General features: G+C 36.9%; 1 protein-coding gene across 1 annotated transcript in view; it reads right to left on the reverse strand.

The window, feature by feature from the left end:
• Window positions 1–16,399, reverse strand: part of Unpg (homeobox protein unplugged) — a 28,519-nt gene extending 12,120 nt beyond the window's left edge. The window contains exons 1-2 of the mRNA XM_076442036.1: window positions 13,727–16,399; window positions 8,326–8,637 (exon numbers count right to left, since the gene is read on the reverse strand). Coding sequence (XP_076298151.1) covers window positions 8,326–8,637; window positions 13,727–14,003 — 589 coding nt within the window. The 5' untranslated portion in view covers window positions 14,004–16,399. The remainder of the gene's footprint in view (window positions 1–8,325; window positions 8,638–13,726) is intronic.
• Between the last annotated feature and the right edge of the window lie 2,079 nt (window positions 16,400–18,478).

The following is an 18,478-nucleotide window of genomic DNA, read 5'->3' on the forward strand; positions in this document are numbered from 1 at the left end:
AATGTATTGTTTAGTTTTATAGTTAGCCGTACAGTACGCACTTACCCCACCGTGATACTACGCACTTGCCCCGTGTAGTAATATTTACGGGGCAAGATCATCGTTAGTGTTTTTCTCGATAAATTTTAAAAAATACAAAAAAAAACGGTTTATTTAATGTAAACCTAGATCAATATTTGTTGCACTTACCTAAAATAACAACACAAAATATATTAATAACTTGTAAACTATTACACGCTTGATATTTCAATATTCTACGTCTAAATTAGATTGAAATTAAGGTAACCTACATGTATACCTTGATTGTTTGGATTGGGATGATATCTATGTAAATGAAGCATCAATTTAGGTAATAGCGTGAGTCTCAATTAGATTTGACAACTAATCTAGGTCTCGCCGATATTATAAATGAAAGTGGATATCGTCTGGATCGGTTTTAATTCCCTTAAAATGATGCATGGATCGAATAGAATTGGATTAAAGTAGCTGCACTTTGGATGCAGACTGGATCAGTCTCCATGCATATTTAGCGTAAATCTCTTCATTTTAACTATTCAAATGAAAAGAATTGAGCGGCCACGAAGATTACGTCAATATAGTGACTAAAGCCTAAAAAAATTATTTTCTGCTGTGTAAACGTGGTTTTTAAAAAATGAAGTTCATATTGAAAAATTGAAGTTGAAATCGAAAAATTGACATTGAAATGGAAATTTAAATTAAAAAATTGATATTGATGTCGAAATTGAAGTTGAAATGGAAAAATTGACGTTGAAATTGAAAAATTGACGTTGAAATGGAAATTGAAATTAAAAAGTTGAAATTGACGTCTGAAGTTGAAAATTAAAGTAAAAATTGAAAAATTGAAGATGAAATGGAAAAATTGATGTTGAAAAATTGAAGTGGAAATTGAAAAATTGACGTTGAAATGGAAATTGAAATTAAAAACTTGAAATTGATGTCTGAAGTTGAAAATTAAAGTGGAAATTGAAAAATTGAAGATGAAATGGAAAAATTGATGTTGAAAAATTGAAGTGGGAATTGAAAAATTGAAGTGGGAATTGAAAAATTGACGTTGAAATGGAAATTGAAATTAAAAAATTGGATTTAATGTCTGAAGTTGAAAATTTAAGTGTAAATTTTAAAAATTGATGTTAAAAAATTGAAGTGGATATTGAAAAATTGACGTTGAAATGGAAATTGAAAAATTGAAGATGAATTTGAGGAGATGACGCCAATATAGTTTAGCGCTCCACACGTTTATTTATAGTGACTAACGTCTAGAAAAATTCTTTTCTCCTTTTCAGTGCATTTTATAATCATAGTTTTTTTAATATATTTTTTAATTAGATTCGTGCTTCCCGCAATGAATGCAGAATATATTTATAAAGCTCCGCAGTCTAAATCGAAGGATTTGAAAGGATATAACACGGTACCGCTACGTAATCATTTAATTTCCGAAACTATATCGGCGAGCGCATAAATTCTTCGCGAGCATGAGTGACATCAGCACCGACGCGACACGGCGGCGCAGTATGCCATTCACACTATTAAGAAATCAGTTCCATTAAATAATATCATTTAGCACGGTTGATTCACCGTTCATTCCCACTCTCTCCCAAAGTAGTTCCATTAATCAGCATTACTAGGTGCATCAGCTGAGCCATTGTCGAGAACGTGATTGAAGAAATGTATGTAACAAAATCTTCAATCCCCTTACACGTCGGTTCATTTCCGTAGAAACGTCTGACATCATATTTTCCTGTTCGCTATCAAATTATAGGATCCCGAAGTAACGTGATTATTAATTTGTCAAGTAGAGCTATAAAAACTTTACCTTTTCAATTATAGGTACTTAGATTCGGGAGAGATCGATAGTAGTTACGGAGTGGCATTAACTGAACTTTAAACGAGCTAAGAAAAGGTGGTTTTACCCTCCGTGAATTATTCATTGTCAATCCAGTTAATTGAAAGACGATCCAAAACTGGGTAGTGAGTTTAAATAAATTTATGAATTTTTGTACTTTGTCATCCATGGACGTTTTCATGAATGAAAATGGTGGATAAAAGATGGAATACATGTGAGAATATAGTCGTAATTGGGTGAAAGCTGCGAGAGGTGATGACTGTTTTTAATTTTGTAACATACAATAAGCATCGTTTATTTATTAGCAGTAGCTCAGTGGTCAAGTCGAGAAATGTCGTCGGAGTTACAGCTGTACCTTCAATGGCAATCCAGACTATAAGTTGAACAAGTCAGCTATCGATCGCTCATGGTAATAATACTTTCTACAAACGGTGTCTGTCACAGAACTAATATTTTCTTCCAATGTTTCTGACTTATTATTGCACGTGATCTAGAACATGATATGTAAAATGAATTTGTTTTTCCTTTAATTATATATTATTTTATATTTATTATACTTTATATTAATCCGTTAATTATAGTATTCTTTTTTTTGGACTTTGAATGTTAAATGGCATTTTCATCTCTATTATCAACAGCAACTATTAGTATATATGTATATTATATCTAATATATTATTAATATAATATTATTTATATAAGAATTATATCTAATATATTATTAATATAATATTATTTATATAAGAATTATATCTAATATATTATTAATATAATATTATTTATATAAGAATTATATCTAATATATTATTATTTATATAAGAATTATATCTAATATATTATTATTTATATAATAATTATATCTAATATATTATTATTTATCTAATTATATTATTAATATAATATAGTAGATATATAATATATTATTAGACTGCGGATCTTTACGCAATTATGGCTTTTGAGAATTTTCAAAAATTGCTAGGATATAAAATATCACAGAATTTAGCACGATTTTAATTTATTTCAGATCTAAAAAGGCTACCAAAACGGAAAATGAGCTTCCAATATTTTATTCGACTGTCTTAAAATTCATCTACAAAAATCTGTAAAATTCAATGGTTAAATTTTAAAGATTGGTTAAAGATTTGGTTAAAGATGGGTTAAATTACAACTAAAAAATTGTTAAATTTTCTACAATTAGAAAAGAATGGTGACAATATGTATAATTGATGAATAAAGTTGTATTCTTTAAAATTTAACCATTGAATTTTATTATGCAATCATCTAATAGTTACTGTATTATACAGAAAATCGAGAAAATATATTTTATAAAGTGGTGTCTATCATTGGTTCCATTTGAAATGGAAAAATTAAAGTTGAAGTTGAAATTGAAAAATTGAAATTGACATTGAAATTGGAAAATTGAAGTTGAAATGGAAAAATTTAAGTTGAAATTGACATTGAAATTGAAGTTGTAATTGAAGAATTGACGTTGAAATGGAAATTGAAAAATTGAAATTGAAGAGTTGAAATTGATGTTGAGAAATTGAAGTTGAAATCGTAGAATTGACGTTGAAATGGAAATTGAAATTGAAGTTGTAATCGGAAAATTGACGTTGAAATGGAAATTGAGAAATTGAAGAGTTGAAATTGATCTTGAGAAATTGAAGTTGAAATTGAAGAATTGACGTTGAAATGGAAATTGAAAAATTGAAATTGAAGTTGTAATTGAATAGTTGACATTGATGTTGATATATTATTATTATATAGTATTATATTATATATTATTATTATATTATTATTAAAATTTATACATTCAATTTTATTGTACAATCATCAAATAGTTACTGTATTATACAGAAAATTGAGAAAATATATTTTATAAATTCGTGTCCAAAATACATGTGTGCAGCTATTTAAGAAATGGAGGACCAAAAAATGGCGCGGGATCTTGCGGGATCCCACTTTGCGGGATTGCAATCCCTACACGAGGCCGAATAAAAGAAGAACACAAGTGAAGTTCCATTGGAGCTGTTATGTGTCAGTATTAAATGAAATAATCACGAGGATGGCGGGCCTAGGCAGATCGTTGAACGGTTCAAAGGAACATTTTCGGCTGACCAGGGACGAAAATAGAGAGGGCAAGCTCGATCACGGCGTGTCCGTCGTAACGATCGGCACACCGGTTCGGCACGGTGCGTCATAAATGACCGATGACAGATTCCTCGAAGCTATTTCGTTGCGCATACGAAATCGCCTCGGTCGGCGGTACATCAATAAAAAGTGATCGGCCACGAATAAATGCGCGCGACTTCGTCGATCCGTCCCGTACACCCCGCCGCTCGCCGCTCGCCGTCTTCGGAAATACGTGATCGGCGAGTTTTCGACTTTCCATCTTCGACCGACTCTCCGTAGGATAGCCGCAGCTATCATTCCGACGGGACCATTTGTGGACAAAATGATAAGGCAACGTTGTACACACACAAAATATATGTATATATCGCAACCCCGCAAGAAAAGTTACAAAAGTCAAAAAATGGCAATTTCGAGGTTATGTCATTGAAAAATACGTACTAAGTGCCCCAACATCAGCGCCCGCTCTAGCGGTTACGTCGCCCCGGGCAAAACGACAAATCGGCACGCCCCGGACAATTGTTAACACTTCGCATCAGAAAAATCGATAAAGATTAAACTGATGAATTAAATTGCAATTGATGATTTAAATTGTAGTTATTAAATAAAAATAAAAAAAAAACTGATGGAAACTGGAATTATTTTTTATGAAAAAAAAAGTGTCGATAGGAATGGAATCGTACGCGAATCGCGAGACGAAAAAATTCGCGATGGCCGTTTAAGGATTCCAGGAGCGTGTCCGCGACTACGATCGTAGTCGCCACGATCGAAACCAGCAAAGGGCCCGAGATACACAGTAGCGAGCATAAATTACGCCTTTGGGACAGCCCAAAGTCGAATCTCACACGCGTTTGCACGGTTCCACAGCACAGGTGGAATTCCGTGCTCACACACGCGCCTTTCGTACGTGATACGGTACTCGGTGAATCCTGGCCGAATTTCAAACGCTCGACGATCACCCTTCGCTGAAGAACCCTTCTTCTGCGAAAAGAAGAGCGACCGTCGAAAACCTCGTCGATCGATATAATTATTCGTCGAGTGTATTTCTCGCCGATTCGATGATCGATATCTGCAACCGGCACGTTTTTCACAGGAATTTGCCAAGCATTCTGCGTTCTTTTCGGGAAACAAAATTGAGACTCCTAGAGAAATGTCTACCCTGCTTTAAAAATTGTATGCAGTCGAGAATAATTGGACTGCGGATCTTTATGCATTTATGGCTTCTGAAAATTTTCGGAAAATGCTGGAGTATAAAATTTGACAGAGTTCCATACGATTTCTATTTATTTCAGACCTGCGAAGGCTACTAACATTAAAAATAAGTAGTCCAGTCAACGAAAAGTTGTAGAGGGAAAATGGAAGGAACACAATTTTTAACTTTGGGTCTTTGTCTGGACTAGTAAGGAGGTAAACATACTAAAAGTCCCCTTTTTCGGTTTTCCGCTTATATCTCAGAAACTATGCGCCCTAGCGATAAGACCATTCTATATAAAATTAAAGCTGGCAAAATGTGCCACAAGATTGATTCGATTCAGTTTTCCGCTATCTCGCATAGTTTCCGAGATATCCGCGCACAAAGTTCACTAATTGTGCTGAAGAGTTAGCTAGTCAAATAATAAAATAGTGAACTTTGAGCGCTGATATCTCGGAAACTATGCGAGATAGCGAAAAACTGAATGCAATCAATCTAATGGCACATTTTGTCAGCTTTAATTTTGTATAGAATGATCTTATCGCTAGGGCGCATAGTTTCCGAGATATAAGGGGAAAATTGTGTTCCTTCCATTTCCCTCTACACCCCCCTTATGAGCATTCATTGACTGGACTAAAAATTTTATTTGATCCCACTTTCTTAAAATTGGTGTACAAAAATGGCAAATTGCCAAATTTTGTTATTTGCTAAATTTTTGAGCTCAAAAAAGTAGTGTCCCGTCTACGATAAATGTAAATGAATCTCCCGAGGCTTTTACCTTTATAGAGAATTTACTGTATTTCGTAATTAGAACTCTTCAAAAATTGTATACAGTTGGAAGTAATGTATCTATTTGAAATTTCACCCTCTCAGTTTTTCAACAAATGCATAAAATCCGCAATCTAGTAATTAGCCTTCAGTAATCACAGCGCGAAGACAACGAGCATTCGATCGGAAATTAAATGTACGAACTGTCTATAACGTTGTATGATAAATTGGATCGACTAATTGGTTGTATCTTAATGTGTGTAAACTCGTTGTCGCCGTTCTAAGAGGTGATATCTATCGATTGACATTTCCATTAATTACTGCCACCGTGTTGGCCTTTGGTCAGAGCTAGGGATAATTGAAACGATCATTCGCGTACCCTGTTAACGCTGACAGCCATCAGACGTCAAGCTATAGCGCGGAACTCGCGCATGTATTGAATATAAATTTACCACGGCCAGTAAGCTAACAGCGGCGTATAAATAAATTAGAGATCGCGATCCATATTTCTCGGAAGATAATGACAGGTCAAAAAACTGGTTCATGTCCTTCGAAAGTCGTACAAATTCATTCGAACAGTTAGTTCTGTTATATTTGGATATATGTAGTTCAGAAATTTAGATTTTATCTATCTGACAATTTCAAACACTGGAAAATAAATAAAAAGAAAACACTGGAAAAATTCATTGGGGACACCAAGAAAAATATTGTTTACCTCTACGGATTTAGTTAGTTCAATCGTAGTATTTACTTGATCTAACAATAAGCCGGACGAAGTTATACGATCTCAGTGTGGACCACTGCTTATAAAATTACAAAACATCTTCATTTTTCATTATTTTTTATGGAACTTTCACCAACTTATTTGTGGCATTTTTCTGATTAAAACGACACTAAACACGATATTATTTGAACTTCGTAGAAGCACGGACTCGAGCATTTTTCTTAGATCGAGACGTTACTATATACGAATAATTTACCGTGGCTTCGGCATCATTTCATTTAACGATGCTGTGACAGTTAATATGTTAAAATGGATTTAATGAACTAGTCGAACGATCAGTCTTTGTTGTAAAAATGCAATAAAATTGTTAATATGTACTGTTGATAACAATAGTTCCTTTTGCTTCGATTTTTAGAGGTAAATCCTCTATAAACGCAAAAGCCTCGGGGAGATTCGTTTGCACGTGACACTATTTTTTTCAGCTTTAAAATTTAGCAAATAGCAGAATTTGGCAATTTGCCATTTTTGGTAGACGAAATTTAAGAAAATGGAATCAAATAAAATCTTTAGTCCAGTCAATGAATGCTCATAAGGGGGGTCTAGAGGGAAATGGAAGGAACACAATTTTTAACTAAGGGACTTTGTTTGGACTAGTTAGGAGGTAAACATTCTAAAAGTCCCCTTTTTCGGTTTTCCGCTTATATCTCGGAAACTATGCGTCCTAGCGATAAGACCATTCTATACAAAATTAAAGCTGATAAAATGTGCTACAAGATTGATTCGAACCTGTTTTTCGCGATCTCGCATAGTTTCTGAGATATCCGCGCTCAAAGAGTTCACTATTTTTATTATTTGACTAGCTAACTCTTCAGCACAATTAGTGAACTTTGAGCGCGGATATCTCGGAAACTATGCGTCCTAGCGATAAGACCATACTATACAAAATTAAAGCTGACGAAATGTGCGATAAGATTGACTCCATTCAGTTTTTCGCGATCTCGCATAGTTTCTGAGATATCCGCGCTCAAAGAGTTCACTATTTTTATTATTTGACTAGCTAACTCTTCAGCACAATTAGTGAACTTTGTGCGCGGATATCTCGGAAACTATGCTAGATAGCGAAAAATTGAATATAATCAATCTTACGGCACATTTTGTCAGCTTTAATTCTGTATGGAATAGTCTTATCGCTAGGACGCATAGTTTCCGAGATATAAGCGGAAAACCGAAAAAGGGGACTTTTAGTATGTTTACCTCGTTACTAGTCCAGACAAAGACCCAAAGTTAAAAATTGTGTACCTCCCATTTCCCTCTACAACTTTTCGTTGACTGGACTACTTATTTTTAGTGGTAGTAGCCTTCGCACAGGTCTGGAATAAATAAAAATCGTATTAAATTCTGTCAAATTTTATACTCCAGCACTTTTTGAAAATTTTCAGAAGCCATAAATCCATAAAGATCCCCAGTCTAGTTTAGTGTTAACAGTTTCCTTCAAGTCCTGATTGCAACCGCGAGGGAAATGATACGGGCGTTGGATCAAAGTATCGCTGGAAAAAGTCGCCAAGCGAGCGACGTTGATCATTTCGAAGATACGAGTTCCAGGTAAGAGTAACAAAGAGAAAAAAGTGTGCATTGCGAAGAGGCTTACCGTGTCGTGATTTAGAAAGATCATGGGCAGGCGAAGCTGGCGAGTCGATGCTACCGTCGTCCTCGCTGTCCGTGAAGCTGGTCGAACAACGATGATTTGGGGTACGCTGACAACCGGTTGGATAAGCTGCGCCTTGGAGATGATTGGCTCCGGGGCCAAGGTGCTGCGACAATCGACTCTGATAGAGATCCTGGTGAGACGGGTAACTGGCCGAGGTGTGCGCAGGTAACATCGGAACACCGGAAGTCCCGCCGCTGCCGTACATCCGCATCGGTAGCCAGGCTCCGTACAGGCCGAGGGGCACGCCAAATCCTAAACGATAAGGATTCATTAATTTCCTGTCCGAGCTCTTTTTTTGTCGCGCGTACTATACACTGCCATCATGTTTTCGGTGCTTGAACCAATACACCGAAAACGGCCCAGGAATTTTCGGATCGCTCCACAGCGGTGCTATTCGGGAAGCCTTGTGGCGGGTGAGGGCAAACGGTCTGGCACAGTGGTTCTTAACCTTTTTGAAGTCAGGGAACGCTTGTGATTATGTGAAAAATTTGCGGAACACCAAAATTCATCATCCAAAAAACAAACAAACACAACCCGCGCGTAGGAATAAATATATTTTGGAAAATATATTATCAAATGTAAGGTGGGGTGGGGTAAGTCCGTTAATTGGTTAGTTTTATTATAATACTAGAGGGGGAGTCGTTGCTCGCTCGCCTCGCGAGCAAATATTGATTAAAAGCTACAACGTTCGTTTTTTTGTTGTATTGAAATATGATTCTAAAAGCACTGTTAGTTTTTCCCGAATTTTCATGTTTCCGTGCAACTTTTCCAATTCTTTTTAATCTAGAAACCCGATTCGGACTACAACGAACGTTAAAAAAAATTAGGCAAATCGATCCAGCCGTTCTCCCGTGATGTCGTGACCAACGAACAGCATTTAATTTTTATTATACATATAGAAGAAGAAGAAGAAGAAGAAGATGATGATGAAATGAAAATTGAAAAATTGAAATTGAAGAGTTGAAATTGATGTTGAGAAATTAAAGTTGAAATTGAAGAATTGACGTTGAAATGGAACTTAAAATTGAAGTTGAAATGGAAAAATAAAAATTGAAGAGTTAAAATTGATGTTGAGAAATTGAAGTTGAAATTGAAGAATTGATGTTGAAATGGATATTGAAATTGAAGTTGAAATTGAAAAATTGAAGTTGAAATTGAAAAAACGAAATTGATATTGAAAAATTGACGTTGAAATTGAAAAAATGAAATTGATATTGAAAAATTGACGTTGAAATGGAAAAATTACACTTGAAGTTGAAGTTGAAATTGAAAAATTGAAATTGAAGTTGAAATTGAAAAATTGAAGTTGAAATTGAAAAATTGAAGTTGAAATTGAAATGGAAGTTGAAGGATTGATATCGAAATTAAAGTTTAATGGCTGATATTGAGATTGAAGTAGAAATTGAAAAATTGAAATTGAAGAGTTGAAATTAAAAAATTGAAATTGAAGAGTTGAAATTGAACTTGTAATTGAAAGGTTGACATTGATGTTGAAATGGAAGAGAGTTGAACTGGAAAAATTAAACTTGAAGTTGAAGTTGAAATTGAAAAATTGACGTTGAAATTGAAGAGTTGAAATTAACGAAATGAAATTGAGAAATTGAAGTTGAAATGGAAGAGTCTGAAATTGAAGTTGAAATTAATGTTGAAATTGAAAAATTGAAGTTGAAAATGAAGTTGAAGAGTTGATATTGAAATTGAAGTTGAAATTGAAAAATTGACATTGATATTGAAATTGATGTTAGCGTTTGCTTACTTGTGTAACGTCTTAGTCCGACAGTAATGGTGTTTTAGAGTTATTGAAATTGAAATATCTCGTGAACTACTAACTTTTCGACATACATAGGTTAGTACTTTTTTATAACGAATGTCCAGTATTACAAAATACCTCATTCCATTTAAAAAAATATCGATGACCTTGAAATCTCATTAAAAAATGACCTCAAAAATTTTTCCCTTACACTGTTACATGTGGCCCTTTGCAGTAACAGTGTTACTTTGCCCTAAGAAGTTATTTTTGTACAAGGAAAAGTAACGTAGATATTTAGGTGTTCTGTTTCTTCTGACTCACCCTGTACATTACTAATGCATGTTTAATACATTAATTACTTCAGAAAAATTACATTATTTTAGTTCTTGATCATGTTGGTGCCCTCTCAATCGTGGGGCCCCGGTGCATAGCATCCGCCGCACCCCCCAGATGGCCGGCCCTGTTTAGGGTGCACGAAGGGTGCACACAACTTCACAAACTCTAGACCGCCTAAACTCCATTATAGTGGATAATGTTAACTTCTGAAACAACAGCGAAGGTCTATCAGGACGCACGTGACCCCATTAAACAGATATAGAACCTTAATGCGACGTAACATCGAGGTTGACATTTAGTGACGGCTGATTGAAGTGTATATTTCGTTTTCCAGCGGAAAGTAGGCCGCATATAATGTTCAAATTGAATTTACTACATCCGGCATGGCGAAAAGGTACTTCAAATATGTATTTGACTAGTGAGCAGCGCTCGAACTCGATTCTCCCGATCGTTCCTTCCGATTTCCATATTTCATGATTATCGAACAGTTTGAAATCCCGGCGATGAATTAGCGAGATCGAATTTCGTTCGCGCCGGTCGGTAATGGAATTATAAATACGTATAATCGGTATAACTTGTCCGCAGGTGGAATGATGAATTCTCGTGCTCTGCTTCCCGTCATAATATTATCTATTAACCTTCCACTATGTTAATTCCTTAACGGCACATTAACTCGAACCGAGATGTTCATGTATCTGCATGTATTAATATCGATTTCGATTGAAATCGATCGCTTCAATGAAACGGCGATTTCAATTGGTTCATTGCCACAGCGGTACGCGATATCTTCAATGGCACCGCTGTCGACGTATATGTACAGTAAAGTCTTGATCTAAGGCAAATCCTGGGGCCCGTACTCCGACATAGATCGTGTAGAGGTACTACTTTTTTGTGACCGCGCCGAACGCGGAAACGGACAGCGAATTGGTTACAAAACAACAACAAAGTGGTTACAGAACAGCAACAAAGTGGTTATAGAACAACAACAAAGTCGTTACAGAACAACAACAAAGTGGTTACAGATCAACAACAAAGTCGTTACAGAGACAACAAAGTGGTTACAGAAGAACAAAGTGGTTACAGAAGAACAAAGAGGGGTTACAGAAGAACACATTGGTTACAGGACAACAAAGTGGTTACAGAACAGCAACAAAGTGGTTACAGAACAGCAACAAAGTGGTTACAGAAGAACAAAGAGTGGTTACAGAAGAACACATTGGTTACAGAAGAACAAAGTCGTTACAGAACAACAACAAAGTGGTTACAGATCAACAACAAAGTCATTACAGAGACAACAAAGTGGTTACAGAAGAACAAAGAGTGGTTACAGAACAGCAACAAAGTGGTTACAGAACAACTAAAATTGAAAGTAAAAGGAACGATAATATCAACGGTACCTATTGACACGTTTATTGATTGTGGAATTGCGTTTTTACAACAAAAACTGATCGTTTGACTATCCCAGCGGTCGGAAACTGTGGCTCGCGAGTTACATGCGATTATACTGCCGATATTTATCAATTTTATTATTTATTATTTATTATTAAATCAATTTTAACATGCTAACTGCATCATTAAATAAAATAGTGCCGAAGCTACGGTAAATTATTCATATAAAGTAAAGCCTTGATCTAAGAAAAATGTTCGAGTCCGTGCTGTTTCTTAGATACTGTGGTTCTACGATTTCTTTGTTTGTGAGCTCATCGACGGCACCGAAGTTAATATTTCATATTATAATGATGATTCCTTTCAACATTTAACGATATATTCGATTTTTACAAATTCAACAAGTAATTCCAAACTTTTTACACGGCAGTGTATGTTCTAATTTTAAAGACTCAGTTGTGACTTGTTGCAAATTGGGAGAACGATTTTATAATTGACTGACTGTAATTATTGAAGATATCCAGAAAGTAAAATAAACAAACTTCATGTTACAACTCTTTAGAATGCATATTTAAAATTTAAACTGGCAATTTAAAAATGTCAATTAAAATTAATCTCACTGCAGAAATAATTGCATACAAGAACTTGGGATAATATCTCTCCATTTTTGCTTTACAGGTTAAATCAACAAATCCTGTTTTATTTCTAACATGACATTTTAGAGAAACATCTCTCTCAATAAGAAATCGATCATTTCACAGTACCTACAGTGAATCACAGTAATATTCGGATACTTGTAAAAGGACGATCACTTTTTTGACTTCGGAACAATTAGTTATTAGAATTATAGAGAAAATAGTAGAACTATTGTTTACAACTTTTTGATTTATTTAAAAAATACATTTTGTAGAAAATTTCATCAACATTGGTTGATGCGGAACAAAACTGCTGACATTGAAAGATGCAAAAGTCCGCAATTTGCACCATCTTTAAACGATTGTAACTTATTGCAACGTTGACCGATTTGGATGAAATTTTCATGAATGTGTTCGATTGTCTTAGTTCAACAAAACGTATTTGTTAAATTTTCACCGTAGGCCCACATAAAAAAGGAGTAAACACAATTTTAGTATTTTTTCTGTACTTCCGACTAACTCTTCTAACATTTCATTAAATTTCAATATTAAAAAAGTTGCCGTCTTTTTAAGAATCCTGGGAAAATGCTTCATACTGTTTTAAATTAAATGGATCAGTCGTGAGTACGTTACTGGGAAATATATGGAGATAAAAAATGCCCGGCTTGCAATTAAGAATTAAATTCAGTCGATTTTTCAATAACAATATTATTTCCGATTTATTAATCAGCAAGTGGTCAGGGATGATATGACGTATAACTTAATCAATTGCTCTGAGATTATTTGGAGGATGATTTCGAGTGACAGAGTAATTATATTTGTTATTTAAATTATATTTCATCCCAAAGTCAAATAGTGACAACAAAGTAATAGAGGATGTTGAAAAAGTTATCTTTCTAATAAACTAAGATGTTGAAAAAGTTATCTTTCTAACGAACTAAGATGTTGAAAAGTTATCTTCCTAATAAACTAATATGTTGAAAAAATTATCTTTCTAATAAACTATTGAAAAAGTTATCTTTCTAATAAACTATTGTGAGATGTTGAAAAAGTTACCTTTCTAATAAACTAAGATGCTGAAAAAATTATCTTTCTAACAAACTAACATGTTGAAAAAATTATCTTTCTAATAAACTACATCTTCAAAAAATTCAAAAAGTTCAGTCTCATTTCAGGACATTCAAACGACGTCCAGTTTGGTATTGAACGATATAGAAAGAACGAACGAACGTACCTGGAGGTAACGCGTTCGCTGCCGCAGTCGCCAAGTAGTGTCTCTGATAAAGATATTCCCTATCTCGATCGGAGTCCTCTTCGTTCTCATTCGCTCGCTCTTCCTGCATAGCAGGATCGCAGTGTCCTTTCTGATTGCCGCAGTTCCCGATCAAGCTCTCGATCGTGAACGGCTTCGGTGTGGGTCGCCGCATGATCTTCGACTCCGGGATCGAGGACTCGAGTTCGTCGCTCGCGGATCCGACGTCCAGCTCCGTTTCCTCCACGTTGGAATCCATGTTTCCTCGGTTTCTCAACAAAAACTAACACTTCATATCCTCGTATCCTTTCGAGCAGAGGAACTCTTTTTTGCTCCGCAACTGCTCGATACAAAAATAAGCTGATCTTCCAGGACTCTTTGATGACTCGATCACTCCGATGCTTCTTTTACTAATTTAATTAGAATACAATTATGGAATGCGATATGAATTCGTCTAAGACGAGTGCATTCTAATTGTGCTACAATATGCACTTTCTTTACAGTGTCCGCCTCTCGTGGTTCGAAGAAACGCTCGCCGTATCGGACAAGCTTATAAATACTTAACACAGGCTCTCCTCGTGTGGCTGGCTTCAGCGGATACTGATATATTCATAGAATACTTTCAATCGAATGTCGCGTTCCGTATCAAGTTTTCATGGTCTTTTCCTGCAGTAGAAAGTGTAGTTCACGAGAACCTATTCACGAGATACCGCTCTCCCTTCAAGTCTTCCGAGAGTCTCCGAGTTTGATATTTCCAGGATAATACAATACCGACGAATAATCAAACAATGACATTATTCCCTCATCATCCCTAATCCCTCATCATCCCCTAAACAGAGGTCAGCTTACAAGCACCAGCAGGGTTCAGCGATCATCCCCTAAACATTGATCAGCTTACAACCACCAGCAGGGTTTAGCGATCATCCATTTAGCACCAGGATTACCTCATAAATCAGGGAACACAGTGTCTACCAAGATGTAGAGTCCACAAATTTCTTCAGGCTTCAAGCTTCTAACATATCCACAGGTAGAAAGCACAAGAAGGTATCTACAAGAGTTCAGAGTCCACGGAGTTCTTAATAGTCGACGCACTACCGGTTCAGAACCGTTCGCTGCTCTGTCCAAGGCGACTTCGTTGATCAAACAGCACAGGGAACCTCCAAACTCAGGATTAATGGGTCCACAGTCTCGTTGAAGTCTTCCTGTTCCGGAACAATCTTCCGGCACGAACACTCCAGGTAAAATCGTGATGATAGCGTCGCTGATCAAGCGTTTGAGGACGCGTCGATCCACCAGCACAGGTATCTTCAGATACAGAGTCCTTCTGGCTTGGAAACCTCCAAACTGCTGCCTAACATCAGGGTTGGTAGATGCACAGACTCGCTGAAGTGTTTCTGTTTCGGAACAATCCTCCTCCAGGTGCTAAAATCGTGATGATCAAGCTACTGGCTAGCTTCGCTGATCAAGCTACTGGCGACGCGTTGATCCATGCAACTTCTTATGAGTTCTCCTGGTTTTGGAACGTCCAAAACCCTATCTAACATCAGGGTTGGTAGATGCACAGACTCGCTGAAGTGTTTCTGTTCAGGAACAGTCTTCCTTCAGGTGCTAAAATCGTGATGACCAGCTAGTGTCGCTGATCAAGCTACTGGGGACGCGTGGATCCATGCAACAGCACAGGTATCTTCACATACAGAGTCCTCCTGGTTTTAGAACGTCCAAGGTCCTGTCTACCATTAGGGTTAGTAGATCCACAAACTCGCTGTTTCAGCTCCGGACCACTCTTCCAGCTAGAACACTCCAGCAGCAAAGCTCCTCCAGGTGCTAAAATCGTGATGGCCAGCTAGCGTCGCCGATCAAGCTACTGGCGACAGAGTCCTCCTGGTTTCAGAACGTCCAAAGTCCTGTCTAACATTAGGGTTGGTGGATACACAAACTCGTTGAAGTGTTTCCGTCCCGGACCTCTCTTCCAGCAAGAATACTCCAGCAGCAGAGTTCCTCCAGCTGCTAAAATCGTGCTGACCAGCTAGCGTCGCCGATCCGTGCACTTCCACGTCTACAATAAAAATTCCCGACTGCCCATAGCAAGCAAAAGCGGTCCCAGCCGTATCGCAGACGATCAGATTGTCCGGCTGCGGAGAGTTTCCTCTAAAAATGAGAATCCCCGATATATCGCGGATAAGCTCCGCCCTCGGAATCTCGATTCCAAGCGGTTGATCTTAGAAGATGCAGCGATACTGTATTTATAGCGTGAGATATGGGAACGTGTACCACGTGTCCTCTCCACCCGCACCACAACGTCGAACACCGAACTCGCGAGAACCCGGCCTCGAGATCCGGGCTTGGCAGAATGGAGAAGCAGTGCACCGCGATCTTCTACGTGACCAGTCAAACAACGGTATGACGAATCGCGACACCCGCGATCTCCATATCAAATCCGGCGATCCTCGATCGTTGCCATGTCGGCCGAGAGCGCATACGTGATTGGGACGTGGGAGACGGTGCGGCGGTATCGGGTGGGTGGGAGAGAGAAAAAAAGAAACACGTGGAGACACCGACAACCGTGTCGGGCACGAGTCGACGGGCAACTGCCGGCCGAAGACGAGTCGCATTTCAATCGCCAGGTCGCCGCGCTGCCGTGCGCCGACTCCCGCCGGCCTGGCAGCTGGCGTGGCCGAGTTACCGCACGGACCTGCGCTGCGACGACCACCATTGGCTAAGGAGGGAGCCAATCCTCGGATAGGACACACCCAACCGACCCGCCACACGCCATCTTGCTGCACCGACAGCTTTTGTACTTCCGCGGTCTCGCGAACCCGTTCCCTAGCCACCGACAGCATCCAACCAGCACCCAGGACACTGCTCCACTACCGTTTGCCACTTCTGACACTCTTCCATGCGCCGCCAGTCCATTTTTCTCTACCTGGGACTCGATGTCGCTTTTCTCTGCGAGCTTCTTCGTCACAGATTTTCGGATTTTCTTTCTTTTTTCTGTGTGATCTTGGGCAGCTAGCTTGTCGTAACTAATTTGCTAACTTGTTTTACCTTCCTCTTTTCTTTTTAACCAGATTGGGACCTGTTTCTCTATCATGGCGATTTTCAAAAGATTGTTCAAGAGATTCTTCGTCACAGATTTTCGGATTTTCTTCTCTTTGTTTCTTCTGTGGGATCTTGGGCAGCTAGCTTGTTGTAACTAATTTGCTAACTTGGTTTACCTTCTTTTTTTCTTTTTAACCAGGGACCTGTTTCTCTATCATGGCCTAACCTAATATGTTCTAATTTTAAAGACTCAGTTGTGACTTGTTGCAAATGCAGACAACTGTGATTAAATAAATAAAAACTACTTATAGTCGACGAGTTTATAATTGGTTGACTGTAATTATATCTGTTCTATTAACGTATGAAAAAAGAATATTAACGAGAGTGCTATAAAACTCTGATGGAATTCATGTAAGGTTTACATAAGGTAATAAATTCAATGCTAAGTATGCAGTGTTGGGCAATAAATAAATCTATTTAAATAAATAACTACTTAAATAACAATTTAAATAACAAGTTATTTGTTATTTGGATATTCAAATAAAACGCAAAAATAATTATTTATTATATGGGCAAGTCTCTAAATGAATTTATTTAAAATAATAAAGTTAATTGTTATTTACAAATAGAATATTATTTGAGCAAGTCTAAATGAATTTATTTAAAATAATAAAGTTAATTGTTATTTACAAATACAATATTATTTGAGCAAGTCTAAATGAATTTATTTAAAATAATAAAATTAATTGTTATTTGCAAATGGAATATTATTTGAGCAAGTCTAAATGAATTTATTTAAAATAATAAAGTTAATGGTTATTTACAAATACAATATTATTTGAGCAAGTCTAAATGAATTTATTTAAAATAATAAAGTTAATGGTTATTTACAAATATAATTTGCAATTATTATTTGTATTAACAAATAATAAATTAAATTGTATTTTTATTCATTAATCCGTTCTCTATGGCAGACAAAAAACGTGTTTATTGTACATATGTATTATACAAAATACAAGAAATAAGAGAAGACCAAAAACTATTTATCTGAATTCCACCTCGATCCAAATAATAAATAATCAATTATTTACAAATAAGAATTAATGAATAGAACATTTTTGGAATTATTTAAATTGAAGTTGAAGTTGAAATTGAAAAATTGAAATTGAAAAATTGAAATTGAAGTAGAAATTGAGAGAAATTGACAGCAGGAATTCTAATCATTGTGACGGTGAAATAAATCGTAGCACAAGGAGTTAATCCGGTAGATGAGATGTGAATGGGCTAAAAATGTGTAAGCGTTGAGTTGAAAGAATATGAAAGAAACTGAACGGGCAATGTTATGCGTTGAGCAAGCGCGAACCCGATGACGTCGAGCGGATTGACACCGAGAAGGGTACATCATTATCCTGCGGGTAGATTGGCTCGCGTCAAGATCGGCTGGATAAACGTGCTCGTTAAGGGCCAGTCGTGCGGGGGTGGCATGGCGGGTAACCTAATGGGAAACACGTTCCACGCCGCGCCGGCATTCGCGAGACGAACGATAAAAATACAAGGAACGTGACGGGGCTCAGCTTTATGGTAACGCGCATCGCGTTGAAAGCGAGCTGGCTCGTTAACGCTGATCGCTTTGCATACTCATTATGACGTAAATACACCCACGCGCCTAATAACGTGTCTATTATGGACACCAAA

The sequence above is a fragment of the Lasioglossum baleicum genome, chromosome 17, assembly GCF_051020765.1.
Source record: "Lasioglossum baleicum chromosome 17, iyLasBale1, whole genome shotgun sequence".
In the NCBI taxonomy this organism is placed as follows: Eukaryota; Metazoa; Arthropoda; class Insecta; order Hymenoptera; family Halictidae; genus Lasioglossum; species Lasioglossum baleicum.